General features: G+C 49.2%; 2 protein-coding genes across 2 annotated transcripts in view; one reads left to right on the top strand and one right to left on the bottom strand.

Moving 5' to 3' along the window:
- Nucleotides 1-15,875, top strand: part of LOC132766329 (uncharacterized) — a 29,700-nt gene that overhangs the window by 855 nt on the left and 12,970 nt on the right. Inside the window, exons 2-5 of the mRNA XM_067465619.1 lie at nucleotides 42-338; nucleotides 3,480-3,761; nucleotides 4,006-4,110; nucleotides 15,082-15,828. Coding sequence (XP_067321720.1) covers nucleotides 42-338; nucleotides 3,480-3,761; nucleotides 4,006-4,110; nucleotides 15,082-15,828 — 1,431 coding nt within the window. The remainder of the gene's footprint in view (nucleotides 1-41; nucleotides 339-3,479; nucleotides 3,762-4,005; nucleotides 4,111-15,081; nucleotides 15,829-15,875) is intronic.
- LOC132766324 (RLA class II histocompatibility antigen, DP alpha-1 chain-like) lies at nucleotides 6,495-15,871 on the bottom strand. The gene is made up of 5 exons (XM_060760726.2): nucleotides 15,718-15,871; nucleotides 15,335-15,607; nucleotides 10,547-10,828; nucleotides 8,571-8,730; nucleotides 6,495-8,267 (listed from the first exon to the last, which is right to left on the bottom strand). Exons 1-5 carry the CDS (start codon nucleotides 15,803-15,805, stop codon nucleotides 8,264-8,266), a joined length of 807 nt encoding a protein of 268 aa, XP_060616709.2. The 5' UTR covers nucleotides 15,806-15,871; the 3' UTR covers nucleotides 6,495-8,263.

A 15,875-nucleotide genomic window follows, 5' to 3' on the forward strand; every position in this document is an offset into this window, starting at 1 on the left:
TCTCCCTCTCTCCCTCCCTCCCTCCCCCTCTGGCTCCGCAGTGGAGTTCTTCTTGTACCAATTGAGGCCCGAGTGCTTCTTCTCCAACGGGACCGGCGGCGCGGGTGGCGGAGAGGAACCCCAGGTGCGCTTCCTGAGCCGGCACATCTACGACCGGCGGGAAGTGGCCCGCTTCGACAGCACCCTGGGCCGGTACGTGGCCCTCGCGCCCATGATGGAGTCTAACGTGGACAGGTGGAACCGGGACCCGGACGTGCTGCGAGGCATGATGGCCAACGTGGACGCCTTCTGCCGACACAACTACGGCATCTACGAGCCCTTCGCCCTCGGCAGGAAGAGTGAGTGCGCCCTCACGTAGTCCAGGAGGAGAAGAAACTCATCCTCCGCCCAGGGAGAGAGGGGGCAATGGGTGGAGGGGGGCGTCCTCCCCCACACCAAACCAGGAAACCCAAATAGAGGGGGAGGGGACATGGGGGAGAGAGGGAGGCATGGGGAGACCAGCTGTAGCCCAGGAAGAGATGCCCCCCCCCCCGCTGGTGCCTGCCTGGCCCTCCCCAAGATCCAGGGAGAAGGAAAGAGAAAAAGAGACGCCAGGGTGAGAAAGGCCCCCTCCCCACCTCCACCCCCTTCCAGGGCACAAAGCCAAAGAGAGGGAGGGGGCACAGAGAGGGAAAGGGCCTCCTTAGGGTATGGGTATGTCAGTCCTGCACCTGTGTGTCTGAAATTATCCAGCACACAGACACTGTCCAACTAGGTCTCTGCAGCAGTGGTCACTGTCAAACTTATGGTCCAATATTTTCTCTGAAGGAAAGGTTACTGCAAATGCAGCTGGCTTCTATTTAAATGGCGGATCGGATGACATAGGACAGGGGTCTTCAAACTTTTTAAACAGAGGGCCCAGGTCAGAGTCCCTCAAACTGTTGGAGGGCCGGATTATCATTTCAAAACAAATAATTTGAATTCATATGCACACTGCGCATATCTTATTTGTAGTGCAAGAATCACTTTAAAACAATACAATAATTGAAATGAAGAACAATTTTAACAAATATAAAACAAATGCATGGCCGCATTTCCATCTATGAACTCACACGACCTCTTTGATCTTCCAGAGAGGCCCTTCTCTCACTCCCGCCCTCATCTCAAGCGCAACTTGTGGGGACAAGAGAGAGGGCCTTCTCTGTGGTGACCCCTCAGCTCTGGAATTTGCTCCCTAGAGATATTAGGCAAGTCCCCACCCTGGAAATTTTTAGGAGGAGCCTGAAAACATGGCTGTTCCAATGTGCCTTCAATGACTGAATGTATGATAATCCCTGACCAAACTCTGCTTAAAATGCCCTCAGAAGCACTTTATTCTCTGGTTTGTGCAATGGAATCCTACTTTATCCCCCAGACCCCCTTCCTGATATTTTACACTGCCCTATCTCCCAGTGTTTTAAAATTTTTATCCTTGAATTTAATCCTGCCCACTGTGATCATGTTTAGAGTTTTAATGTTTCGATTTTCTATTGTTGTGTTGCCTATTTACATTGGTTTTGTATTTTATGTTGTTTTAATTTCTGATTTTCTGTTGTGTTTTTGTGTTATATTGTGTTTTCTGTATTGATGGCCGTGGCCTCATGTAAGCCACCCCCCTTTTGGGGAGATGGTGCTGGGGTATAAAAAAAGTTTTTATTATTATTATTTTATTATTATTATTATATAAACTTATTAGTATTTCAATGGGAGGTGTGGGCCTACTTTTTGGCTGATGAAATAGGATTGTTGTTGTTGCTGTTGTGTGCTTTCAAGTCGTTTCAGACTAAGGTTGACCCTGAGTGAGGGACGGGTAAATGACCTTGGAGGGTCATATCCAGCCCCCGGGCCTTAGTTTGAGGACCCCTGACATAGGATATAGCCCAGCCATTCTTGCCTGGGGACACCCTCTGTCCCGAATTCCCAGAGTCGCCTGTTTGGGCTGAAAAATGCAGTATAGAAATAAAGCAAAGAAATAAATAAATACATTTCTGAGGGGTGTTCATTGCCTTGATTTTAGAGGGTTTTTTTTTTAATACTGGCCTTCTGTTGGGTATGCTTTGAACGTGATTGTTCTGCTTCTTGGCTGCTTCTTGGGAATGGATGGCCCATGAGGTCTCTTTCAACTCTCTGATTCTATGATTCTATGGTATCCAGATTGTGTTCATTTTCATGGTTCCCTTTTTTCTGTTGACATTGTCCACCTGCTTCTTGTGAATTTCAATGGTTTCTCTGTGTAGCCTGACATGGTGGTTGTCAGAGTGGTCCAGCACTCCTGTGTTCTCAAATTCAACACCCCCCAAACATCCCCAGGCATGAGAGGTCAGTCTACCTCTATGCAGATACCCCCACTGATTGACGTTGCAGCTGCAAGGCTACTCAATTGTTAATCAAGCTGGCTAATTGCATCATCCACAGACAGGGCTTCTTTCTCCCACCCTGGACACACACACACACACACACATATATACACACACACACACCACTAGCGTTAATACCAACAAAATCTTTAGAGATGCCAGCCACAGATGCAAGTGCTACGTTAGGAGAGAATGCTGTAGAAACAGGACCATGTTTTATTTACTGTGTAATGTTTTTATTGTAGTGTTTTTATATGCCTGGCATTGACTTGCTGCCATTGTAGGCTGCTCTGAGTCCCCCCCTTAGGGGTAGAGAAGGATGGGGTATAAATGTTTGAAATCAATAAATAAAGACAGCACAGCATAGGTTGCAGTCCTAAGGACCCCCATCCCCCTGTCCAGGTTTTTCTACCTTCAGTTACTATGACAGTCTCTCTAATTTGTGCTGTGGGGCCAGTTTTGAACCAAACATCAATCTTATAGAATCCTAGAATCAAAGAGTTGGAAGAGACCTCATGGGCCATCCAGTCCACCCTCATTCTGCCAAGAAACAGGAATATTGCATTCAAATCACCCCTGACAGATGGCCATCCAGCCTCTGTTTCAAAGCTTCCAAAGAAGGAGCCTCCACCACACTCCGGGGCAGAGAATTCCACTGTTGAACGGCTCTCACAGTCAGGAAGTTCTTCCTCATGTTCAGATGGAATCTCCTCTCTTGTAGTTTGAAGCCATTGTTTTGCGTCCTGGTCTCCAGGGAAGCAGAAAACAAGCTTGCTCCTTCTTCCCTGTGGCTTCCTCTCACATATTTATACATGGCTATCATATCTCCTCTCAGCCTTCTCTTCTTCAGGCTAAACATGCCCATCTCCTTAAGCCGCTCCTCATAGGGCTTGTTCTCCACTTGGAGAGAGGAGCCCACATTGACACTTCTGTGGGATGGAAGGTGACCCACCTTCCTTTCTCTGGTCCAGTTCCCACTGAAACAGACTGCCTGGGACCCCCTTCCTCTTCCTCTGCCACATTCATTATGGGAAACCTTTGGCTCCCTTTCCCTTGCACCCACTCTCTCCCACTCAGCCCTTTTCCCGTCCCCTTTCCCTCCAGTTCAGCCCAAGATGAGGATCACCAGCGACTTCAGGGCTTCCTCTCGCTACACTCTGCTGATTTGCTTCGTGGACAGCTTTTTTCCAGTCAAGATCAAAATCAGGTGGTTCAGGAATGGGAAGGAGGAAAAAGGGGACCAAGTGATGACTTCTGGCCTCATCGACAACGGAGACTGGACTTACCAGATGCATGAGATGCTGGAGACGCAGCCGGAGAAGGGAGACGTCTACGCCTGCCAAGTGGAGCACGCCAGCTTCGCCAGCCCTGCCTCCATCGAGTGGAGTAAGAAAGCTTGACCAATAGGCTCTTAGAGGAATTCCCAAGGGCCATCTAGTCCAGCCCCTTTGGCCCTGCAGGATTATGCAAGTAGGGCTCCCCTGGTGGACCTCTGTGAGTCCCTTGTCTTCTCAGGCAGCCTTCCCACCCACTACCCCTATTCCACAGTTCTCCCTAATGTGTTTTGGGGGATAATGATGCCCTTTCTTTCCCCACATCTGCACTTACCTCTTCTTCTTCTCTTCTACAGGGCCTCAGTCAGACTCTGCCAAGAGCAAGATGTGGACGGGGGTTGTGGGGCTGGTCCTGGGGGTGGTCTTTGTGGCTGCGGGGATCACCCTCTACTTCAAGAAAGGTGAGGCGCATGTGCATTTGGTGGGAATATGTTGATACTGGGCCCTGCAAGAAGGTCTGCACTCACACATCATCCTCCCAGAAGGAGAGTGTAGCTTGGGATGGCCAGGGGTTTTGGACTGCAACTCCCAGCATCCCTCCCCACAGATGTTGCTGGCCAGTCCTTCTGGGGAGTGAAGTCCATGGTAGCATCAGGATCCACAACCAAGACGCACCAGCTTCCTCTAAAGGGAGACCAAAGCATTCGCAGCTGCAGGAAGGGGAGGTTGTGAGCTGCTATCACTTGGGTATTGCATATCCCAGCACTCCTTGCATGACCCCAGAGAGGTGGTGCCACCTGATGATGATGAGATGACAACATCTTGGTCATAAAGGCTATCTATTCACTTGCCAGGAGGGTCAGCCCACAAGGAGCCCTTTTGTCAGGGAGTTGGGGGGGGGGCGGGGCGAGATGGGGGTGTCTTGCCTTTGGAGCAACCATTTATTTATTTATTTACTATATTTGTATACCACCCTTCACAGCCCTCAGGCGATTTTGGCCCTGATTGGACCCTTCTCCTTTTACTTCCCACTTGGCTGTGCCGTGCCCCAGACCACAGGTAAAGACTGCTCTTTCCAGCCACAAAGATTTGGGGGGGGGGGGGGGTGTCAGAGAGAAAGCCACGGTGCCTTTGCCTCTGGGTCTGCCTGGGAGAAGGTGCTTAAGGAATGCAGGCAGGGAGGGCCTGTCTTGGGCTGAGCCACACTCTCTCAGCCTCAGGGGAAGAGAACCCCTTCTTAACCAAGGTCAGGAAGGACTTGAGGGACCCTTCAGGCTGGGTGATGGGGTGGGTGGGTTTCATGATGGCATCTCTGGAAAAGGAGAGAATGGGGACTCCTTGGAGGCCTTTCCCCGCACTGACCGCCCTTCCTCTCTTCTCTCCTCTTCAGTGGGACTCATGGAATAGCCTCAGCTTCCTTCCTTTGCCAAAGAAGACCCTGCTTCCCTCCTCCCTGCCATCAGCCTTGGCCTGGCTCCAAGGGCGCAAACATCCCAAGATGGACCCAGCAGTGGTCCCTCCTCTTCTTTCACTTGCATTTCTTTAGAGGCCTTTTCTGGAAGACGGGCTCCATCTTGGAGTGGCCTCGGCTCTCTTTCATTGCAAAGAGGGGCTTCCTTGGGGATAAGGGGGGGGGGGGGGTAAATTCAGAGAATCTTATTGGAGAGAAAGGCTTGCTGGTGGAAGCCCCCTCCTCGTCCAAGGGGAGTCCTCCTTGACTCTAGGGGATCCCAGTGCTGCCCTGTTTCTCCTGAGGCACCAAAGGCCCTCCTTTGGCAAATGGCGCTGCAAATCCCCCCTGCTTCCCAGAGCTAGCAAGCCTCTTTTTGTAGCCGCAACCGTGATCACGATTTTTCTCTGTGCCTCTGTCAATAAAGAGATGCCTTCTCCTTCCTTGTCTCAAACTCTGTGCCTCTCTTGGGCATCACACCTCAGAGGTTCAAAGACATGGCTTCTGGGATCCGTCCCAGGCAGGGCTTGGCAACACCATGCTCGAGTCCCAGAATAATTACAAAGATTGAAGGGAAGCAGAAAAGTTGTGCTTCTGCCTGGAAACTGATGATGCTGTGAACGGAAAGCAAATCTTATTGGCCCCTCCAGGGTGTTTTGCTCAGATGCAGAATGGCAGAGAAGAATTTGGGCCTCTGCTGCTCGGAGATTGATGACGCACCAAAGGAGGGCAAAATCCCATTGGCAGATCCTGGTTGGTGCAGAATGCCATTGATTTCCAGAGAATGGGATGACCGCCTTCTGACGGGGAGAGAGAGGGAGGGAGGGAGCCCTGCAACAGGAAAAAGCAAAAGGACTCCTTCCAAGAGAGACACCCGGGCTCTGAGTCCAATTTATTTATTTATTTATTTATTTATTTATTTACTATTCTTGTATACCGCTGTATCTCAAGCCCGAGGGCGACTCACAGCGGTTGAGCTGTGTATGTGTTGTGTGATCTGCCCTGGAGTCCAAGGCAATGTATCCAAGCTGAGACCCTGGTCTGAAATGCCTGGGTTAGAATTTTCCAGGGTTTGGAACCCCCACATCCTCCAAATGAGATCCCTGAGAGAAGGACTCGACTCTCACTCTTTTATGCCTCATAGGCACCTCATTATATTATTTATTATATATTTATTTCCAGCATTTCTATTCCGCCCTTCTCACCCTGAAGGGACTCCAGGGCAGATCACACAACACATACACAGCAAACATTCAATGCCGTTAAACATACAGGACAGACAACAGATATTATGTCAGCAATAATCCCATCTTTGGTGTCCTGGAGGTTGTGCTTGATTCTGGCCCCAGGGGGTGCTGCTGCTCCATCCTCTGACAAAGAGCTTTCATCACAGACTTCCTTCGTACTGCTTCTTGGATGGGGGGGTTGGACTGGATGGCCCACGAGGTCTCTTCTAACTCTATGATTCTGATTCCTCCTTCTTTTGATCACCAGCATTTTCTGGTATATTTTTTATGGTGCCGTAAAATACCTTCCCGCTTAAGCAGTTCTAAATTTCTCTGTTCACAGCTCACAGCTGTTTTCGAACTGCTTAGGTGGACGGTGTACTGGGCTGAAGGTCAGGTGCTCACTCCGACCCGGGCTTCGAACTGCCAAACTTGCGATTGGCAAGCTCTATTGCTGCTAGTGATTAACCAGCTGTTCTAAAGCCTGGCCCTGAGGTCTGCAAAGAGTTTAAGCCACCATGCTTTAAATCCTGTTGCGCCTGAGACAAAGCATGTGCCATTGACCCACTGGGGGACGCAACGCAGGACGGTCCCCATCAGCCACACTTTTGGATGGTGGCATTTTTTATTTGTATTTGTATTTGAGAACACAGAAATACTGGACCACTCTAACAACTATCATGTCAGACACCACAGGCCACTGAAATCCACAAGCATGTGGGCAATTTCAATAACAAGGAGGAAAATGAACCAAACTTGGCTACCAGTATTAAAAACTCTAGTATCAGGACAGTAAAGAAAAAGTAATACTCAGAAAACGGGAATTCCAGACAGGAAACAATCAGGGCCAGCTAACACCTCCCAACAAAGATTCCCCCAGGCATAACGCAGCCAGGCTTTGAAGCTGCAAGGTTATTAAATGCTAATCAAGCTGGCCAATTGCAAAATTCATACTTGCCTCAAACACTTTTCTTCTCCCACCCTGGACATTCCAAGTGATATATAAACTCCACTTGCCTAGTTTCCAACAGACCTCACAACCTATGAGGATGCCTGCCATAGATGTGGGCGAAATGTCAGAAGAGAATTCTTCTGGAACATGGCCAGACAGCCTGGAAAACTCACAGCAACCCAACCCTGTCAATCTTTACTTTATTAAAGTCCATAACAAGTGAGATTTGAATTTTAGAACAAGAGCCATATGCTAGGAATTCAGAACATATTCTGATTATTCTTCCCAAGGACCTCGGGCAGTTTCCAGCAGCATTAGCCCACTGTTTGCATCTCATTCCTTGTCCAACTCTAAGCAAATGCTGACCAGCCCTAGTCTTGGGAACAATCTCTGTGGGAACCCCACTTGTCACTTGACCCCTATCTATGGGATATAGCTGACTACATTAATCCTACTTGCTACGCCTGAATTAGAGAAGAGTGTTACTCAAGGGATTTGCAGAACTGAAACAGATTCTTTCCCAAAAGCCTGGAGGGAAAGAATGACCACTTGAGTGCTGGGCGGGGGCTCTGGAGACTGGGGTTTGAATCCCACTCGGCCATGGAAACCCCCCTGGTGACCTTGGACAGGCCACAGTCTCTCAGCCTCAGAGGAGGGCAATGGCAAACCTCTTTGGACCAACCCGTCTCAAGAAAGGCAAACCTCACCCAGAAACAACTTGAAGGCAGCAGCAACAACAAATCTCAGTCCTTAGACATATCAAGCTTTGTGTCCAGTTGCTGGCTGTCAGGTGGATGGATACTGGCAGTGCCATGAGGTGGTCTCCTTGGTTTAGCCACCAGTGGTGTGCAGTGGAAGAGTCAGAACAAGGCAAAAGGGGCTCCTGCAGCTAATGGATGTAGGGAGGTTGGGCCTGAGGTGCAATGTTGAGAGCAGCAAATCAGGAGGTCTCTGCTGGGAAAGGAGTATCTCTCCCTCTATTAAGATTACCTGAGAAAGGAAGGAGAGGGGTTGGTTAATAGGGTTCAGCAGATAGGTGTTTCTCCTTTGACAATGTTAAAATAGAATCATAGATTCATAGAATCATAGAGTTGGGAGAGACCACATGGGCCATCTAGTCCAACCCCCTTCATGCAGGAAAAGCAGAATCAAAATACCCTTGACATGTCTGCATGTAGGGAAACCAGGACCAACATTTGGAGAGATCTGAGGATCCTGTGAGAAGGAGAATGCCTCCTTGCTCCCACCCTGCCCGCTTTGCTAGGCCATTGAACTGAAGCAGATTGGACTCACAGGCCGCCACTCCGTCCATTGCGACTGTTGCGGTTGGTCATCCTCATGGCCTTGAAGAAGAGGACGGTGCCCACGATGATGCCCAGGATGCCGAAGGCCAGGCCCAGGCCGCAGAGCACGTTCTCTGCCATGTCTGGGAGGGGGGTGGACACCTCTGACGCTGTGGGTGAGACAGGAAAGGTTTGTTCTTTCTGGGTGTGGTTGGGAAAGGAACCCAGAAATCCTCCCTCCTTCGCACTCAATCCCTGAATCCCAGGCTTTTTATCATAATACATCTATTAATCAGATCATCTAGGCTTGTAGGCCTGTGCTATCAGAAAGTTACCACTTATCAATGACTGCTATTAAGCTAATGGTCAACATTTGGAAGGAGGAGGAGGAGGAGGAGTTTTATTTTTTGCCTGCCTGTCCTCACAGCTGGAGGCAGATTGCAGCATTACTAAAACATAAAGAAGCACACAATCATATTTTTAAAAACTCTGTAAAATACACATATTAAACCATATCTCCATGAAATACCAGGCATACAGTGGAGTTTAAAATTCACAATTAAATCTGTCTGGGTGGGCCTGCCAGAAGAGATAGGTCTTCACTTGTATCTTAAAATTCCAACAGCAGATCCAGAAGCTGTTCCCTTTTCACCAGACTGAGCAGCTCACCCCCCTTCCTGGCCTGCAAATGTTTATCTGCCAAATGAGGGTCCCGTGAAGCAAGCTGCTCTCCAACAAAACCTACACTGAGTACAAACTTCGGATCTTTGTGGTGACAAAAAACCTAGGGTATCATCAAAGCCGGGCTGCTAATTCAGGTGCAACCTGTCCCTGTTTTACTGTACATTATATTTTTGTGATGTTTAGTGTATCAGCACGCTCTTTTCTCAGTTCATAGGCAAGTAACACCATTGGGGTTTATAACCACCCTCCCCAAATTCCAGCATAGGTTTGTATGGCATTGGACAATACTAGGTTTTGTTTTGTGTTTTGATGTGTTAACTATGAACCTGTTGTGATGTAGGGGTTTGAGCGCTGCCTTTGAAGACTGTGGTTTGATTCTCATCTTGGCCACGGAATCCCAGTGGATGACCTTGGGCTGTTGCCTTAAGTCAGAGATGGTTTGAAGGCAGACATCAACAATCTACTTCTGAAGCTTGGGTTTGTGGTCCTCAAACCTAACTCCAATGGATAATTGGCAGGAGTTTGCAGGGAATAGGATGGGGAGGGTTCCATTTGTCTCTACTGTTCCTGCCCTGGAAAAGCCTCCTTTAACATTCTGTCAACCTCCTGGAAGGGATCTGTTAGATGTACATAATTTTTACATGCGAAAAGTGTATGCAGTCGCAGTCTGCAGGAAGAGTTGGGGCCACAGCACTCAGCTTTCTCTAAAAGTGTTCTTCTTCTCTTGTAAGCAGAATGGGCAACTGCACAGAGGACGGGTTTAGTCCCCCCTGCAAACAGCACTGGTGTGCCCTTGGGCCCTGGAAGGGGTCTGGTTTTGCACAAATCTGGCCCAAAAAAAGTTTGGGAGGCAGGATGGAGCTTTTAGGTGGATGAGGAAAGATAGGTCATCATATTCTGCATAGGTTGGGAATAGACAATTTCTCCAGAATGGCACCCTTCAAGTTCACTTTGTGTTGGGACCAGGAGGGCTAACCCTAACCCTTAGCCCTCTGGAATCAGGGCCTAAGGGCTGTGGTCAGCCACAGGCTGTTTTTTCCTGCCTTTCCTCAACATAGCAACCAAAATGCACTTTCCTAAACCTTAAGCAAAACTTCAAACCAAAATAAATGTTATTACTTCCAAACACTGAAGAGGGGAGTGGACTGAGCCAGTGTCTCTGTAATGCCATAGTCTTTGCCCATAGCTAGACCAAGTAGAGCCTATAATGGAATAGCAGGGGTACGCCTAACATGATCCTTGGCTCAGATCTTAGGGGGTTTTAAATTCTGGATGTCTGGCTACAAAAGAAAGCTGACTTACACCAGATCACTGTCAAAGGTTCTGGAAGCCCCCGATGCTCCACACGGCAGGTGTAGAAGTCTCCCTCCTCTGGGATGAAGGGCAGGTAGGAGAACTTGCGGAAGGCAAAGTCCACGCTGGGGAGGATGCCCGTCTCTTGCACCCCCTCAGAGACCACCTCCCCGTTCTTCAGCCATGTGATGTTCAGCACTGGAGGGGAGAAGTGGTCCACGAAGCAGATGAGGGCATTGGGGTCCCCCAGCTCCACGGGGTATTTGGGGTACACCTTGGCTGAAGGAGCAGCTGGCAAAGAGAGACAAGTAGGGGTCAGATATGGGCATTGCCTGGGTCCTTTTAGTGCAAAGTTTCTGGGTGTGAGTCTATTTGATTGGTTGTTGGTTCTGATGCTTGTTTTATTATTGTTATAATGTTGTTTTTATACTGATGTTATATATATATTTATATGTTATTTTGTAACTCTGTTGATTGGACTTGACCCCTTGTAAGCTGCCCCGAGTTCCCTTCGGGAAGTTGTTGTTGTTGTTATCATCATTGAAAAGGGTGGACCTTCATCATGATTGAGCTCATGTCCTTGTGAAATACTTGGCTGATAAACTGCAGCATCTCTAAGGTTCAGGACACAAAATTCAGAACTTGTTGGCAAATGCAAACAGAGAGAAAGAGAGAGAGGCTGACTATACGCACTGTGTCCCCAAGGAGTTTCAAATTAATCTGAACATGGGGAACAGTTTTTCTTGGCAAAATGTCCCTGAGTCTAGAATTAGGGTATTCATTCCAGTTGTTGAGATGATGTGTTAGCTTCCAGACTGAGGAAAATCCTTACTATTAATGAGGTATGATACCAGGGGGCACGTGAAGCACAAAGGGGTTCTCTGCAAGAATGAGGAAAAGCCAGCAAGATCTGACAGATTTGAACCCAGAGCTGAGCCTCCTTAAGAAGGGAGGGGGCAGGGATCCCAATCCCTCCTGGAAGGAAGTGGGAGCCTCCTGTATGTGGCAGATGAAGGCTTGCAGAAAGGGAGTTTTGTATGTGTGTGTGTGTCAGGAGAAACTTGAGAAACTGCAAGCTGTTTCTGGTGTGAGAGAATTGGCTGTCTGCAAGGATGTTGCCCAGGGGATGCATGGATGTTAGGTGTTTTACCATCCTTGGGGAAGGCTTTTCACATGAGGAGCCGGAACTGACAAGGGAGCTCAGCCCACTCTCCCTGAATTCGAACTCCTGACCAGCCGGCACAAGGGTTTAACCCATTGCGTCATTGGGAGCTTCTAGAAAGGGAGACGTGGGCCAGGAAGGTCCAGGGAAAGACTGGAAAGCATCTGTACCAATCTATTGTCGGAGGCTTTCATGGCTGGAATCACTGCCATGTTGTGTGTTTTCCGGGCTGCCTAGTCATGTTCCAGAAGCGTTCTCTCCTGACGTTTCACCTGCATCTATGACAGGCATCCTCAGAACTTGGGAGGCCCTCACAACCTCTGAGGATGCCTGCCATAGATGCAGGTGAAATGTCAAGAGAGAATGCCTCTAGACCAGGGGTCCTCAAACTTTTTAAACAGAAGGCCAGGTCACAGCCCCTCAAACTGCTAGAGGGTTGGATTAGAATTGGAAAAAAAATGTATGAATTCCTCTGCAGAAGGATATATTGAGCATGGTGATCAGATCACGATATGAAGAAACATAGCAGTTTAAATAATACACGTTATTTTTTTGCTTTCATTAACAAAATGTTTAGAATACTTCTTGACTTATTTGTTACTTGACAGCCACAATCTTCTTTTCTTCTCCCCAGCCATTTTGTCAATTACTTTTTCTGGTGTGATAGTGATGTCCCGATGGATGGAAATCATGGCTAGTCCATTCAGTCTCTGGTCTGTCATTCAACTCCTAGATACACTTTTCACTCTCTTCATGGTTGGAAACAATCTTTCTAATGTGCCCCCCTGAAGACGCAGGTTCGCAGTTTGGGTGTGATCCTGGACTCATCGCTGAGCCTGGAAGCCCAGGTTTCGGCGGTGACCAGGGGAGCATTCGCACAGTTAAAACTTGTGCGCCAACTGCGACTGTACCTTGGGAAGTCTGACTTGGCCACGGTAGTCCACGCTCTGGTTACATCCCGTCTTGACTACTGCAACGCTCTCTACGTGGGGTTGCCTTTGAAGACGGCTCAGAAGCTCCAATTAGTCCAACGGGCGGCAGCCATGATACTAACCGGAGCGGGGCGCAGGGAGCATACAACTCCTCTGCTGCACCAGCTCCACTGGCTGCCGATTTGCTACCGGGCCCAATTCAAAGTGCTGGCGCTGGCCTTTAAAGCCCTAAACGGTTCTGGCCCAACTTATCTATCCGAACGTATCTCGGCCTATCAGCCCACCAGGACCCTAAGATCTTCTGGGGAGGCCCTGCTCTCTATCCCGCCTGCTTCACAGGTGCGGCTGGCGGGAACGAGAGACAGGGCCTTTTCTGTGGTGGCCCCTCGGCTTTGGAATGCCCTCCCCATAGAGGTGAGATCAGCCCCTTCGCTGATGGTTTTTCGAAAAAGGTTGAAGACATGGATGTTTAAACAAGCATTCGATTAATCTGGTGCAACGAAACTGATGAACAAAGGATTGGTGAATCACAGACGACGAAATTGGATTGCGACTACAATTAAGAGATGCATTGGATTATTATTGGTGGCCCAATAATATTATGTATTGTGTATGTGTTTTTATGCTTTTTAATGGAATATTGCTGCTTGTCGTTGTGTTGTAAACCGCGTTGAGTCGCCGATTTAGGCTGAGAAACGGCGGTATATAAGCACAGTAATAAATAAATAAATAAATGATGGCCCTTTCCAAATGGGAGTTGTTGTTTTCCTGGATCCAGAAAGCACTGAAGGCAGCCAACATCATATCTGGACCAAACAGTCCATCCTCCAGGAAATAAAGCCCAACTGCTCATTGGAGGGAAGGATAGTAGAGGCCAAGATGAAGTCCTTTGGCCACATCATGAGGAGACAGGAAAGCCTAGAGAAGGGAATGATGCTGGGGAAAAGGGAAGGAAAAAGGAAGAAGGGCCGACCAAGGGCAAGGGGGGTGGATGGGAATGCCTCATTCCACATCCCCGACTATAATGAGTCCTCCTCCGCAAATTATCTGTCTCTCTTTTAACTTGCCCGAGTTTTTAATTAGTTTAAATGAGTTTTTTTTAACCATTACATGTAGCCTGCCCATTGTCATTGTGATAGTGCCTATTGTAATTTTATATTGCTATGTATTCACATGTTTTATGTAATTATGTTGTTGTTGTTTATTGTTTGCATTTTCGATTTGTGTTTTTGGTTTTACTTTATTGTAATTGTTGTTTGGGCTTGGCCTCATGCAAGCCGATCCGAATCCCCACTGGGGAGATGGTGGCTGGGTATATTTACTTATTTATTTATTTATAACTTTTATACTTCTCAACCTCTGCAGATTATTATTATTATTATTATTATTATTATTATTATTATATCCTTGAAGTGACTGGATTGACCTTGAAGGAGCTGGGGGTGGCCACGGCCAACAGGCAAGCCGCTCCGAGGCCCCACTGGGGAGATGGTGGATGGGTATATTTATTTATTTATTTATTTATTTATTTATAACTTTTATACCCTGGTCTTCTCAACCTCTGCAGTTTATTATTATTATTATTATTATTATTATTATTATTATTATTATATCCTTGAAGTGACTGGATTGACCTTGAAGGAGCTGGGGGCAGCCACGGCCAACAGGTAAGCCGCTCTGAGTCCCCACTGGGGAGATGGTGGATGGGTATATTTATTTATTTATAACTTTTATACCCCGGTCTTCTCAACCTCTGCAGTTTATTATTATTATTATTATTATATCCTTGAAGTGACTGGATTGACCCTGAAGGAGCTGGGGGTGGCCACAGCCAAGAGGGAGCTCTGCTATGGGCTGGTCCAGGAGGTCACCAAGAGTCAGAAACGACTGAACGAATAAAGAACAACTCAGAGACTTTGTTGTTGTTGTTCATTCGTTCAGTCGTCTCTGACTCTTCGTGACCTCATGGACCAGCCCACGCCAGAGCTCCCTGTCGGCCGTCCCCACCCCCAGCTCCTTCAAGGTCAGTCCAGTCACTTCAAGGATGCCATCCATCCATCTTGCCCTTGGTCGGCCCCTCTTCCTTTTGCCTTCCACTTTCCCCAACATAATTGTCTTATCCAGGCTTTGCTGTCTCCTCATGATGTGGCCAAAGGACTTCCACTTTGTCTCTAGTCTCCTTCCCTCCAATGAGCAGCCGGGCTTTCTTTCCTGGAGGATGGACTGGTTGGATCTTCTCGCAGTCCAAGGCACTCTCAGCACTTTCCTCCAACACCACAGCTCAAAAGCATCTCTCTTCCTCCGCTCAGCCTTCCCTAAGGTCCAGCTCTCACCTCCGTAGGTGACTACGGGGAAGACCATGGCTTTGACTAGGCAATGGATCTTGGTTGCCAGTCTGATGTCTCTATCAGATGGCCAACAGGGAGCTCTGGCCTGGGCTGGTCCAGGAGGTCACCAAGAGTCAGAAACGACTGAACGAATGAACAACGAAGCCCCTCAAGCCCCCCCACCACCCCACCCTGGCTATATGCCTGTTGGGGGTGGGTGGGTTTTGCATGTGCTCTTCTGGGTGCGCCTCTGGTTGCTGAGCGCCATGAGGACCACCAGGCTGCTCTTGATCCTGGAAAGTGACAAAAGAGCGGAGTGGAGGGGGTGGGGCCACGGGTGGGGTGGGGGTCTCCGTCCCAAGGGGCGGGGCCGTACCGTGCTGGGCGCGCGTCCGGTTGGTGAGCTGCAGGAGGACCTCCAGGTTGTTCTTGGCCAGGGAGAGGGAGCCCAGGGCGCGCGCGTCCTCGAAGCGGAGGGCGGCGCTGAGGGCGGGGAGGCGCCAGGAGACGGTCTTGCGGGCCCAGTCCACCTGGAAGACGGCCTCGCCCTCGAACTCCTGCAGGTACTCGCCCGCCTCCGCCTCCGCCTTGGGCCCCGACCCCGGGAAGCTCTCCTGGAAGAAGGTCAGCTCCACGAAGTCCGCCTCGGCTGCAGAGAGGAGAACAAGGAGCCAGAGAGGGCGAGGGGATTGCTTGCCCGTCGGGGCTCCCTCCCTGCCCCCCTCCCCTCCCCTCCGCCGCCCCCCAGCCCTGACTCACCTCCGAAGCCGGCGCCCGCCCTGCCCGGGAGGAGGAGGGAGAAGAAGAAGAAGAAGAGGAACCCGGGGAGCCCTCCCGCCGCCCCCATCCTGCTCTGGGCACTGCTGCGGAGTGGGGCGACCGGGGGGAGATGTTTTGGGAGCCAGGCACCGGCCCGC

The sequence above is a fragment of the Anolis sagrei genome, chromosome 2 (genome assembly GCF_037176765.1).
Source record: "Anolis sagrei isolate rAnoSag1 chromosome 2, rAnoSag1.mat, whole genome shotgun sequence".
NCBI classification, from domain to species: Eukaryota; Metazoa; Chordata; class Lepidosauria; order Squamata; family Dactyloidae; genus Anolis; species Anolis sagrei.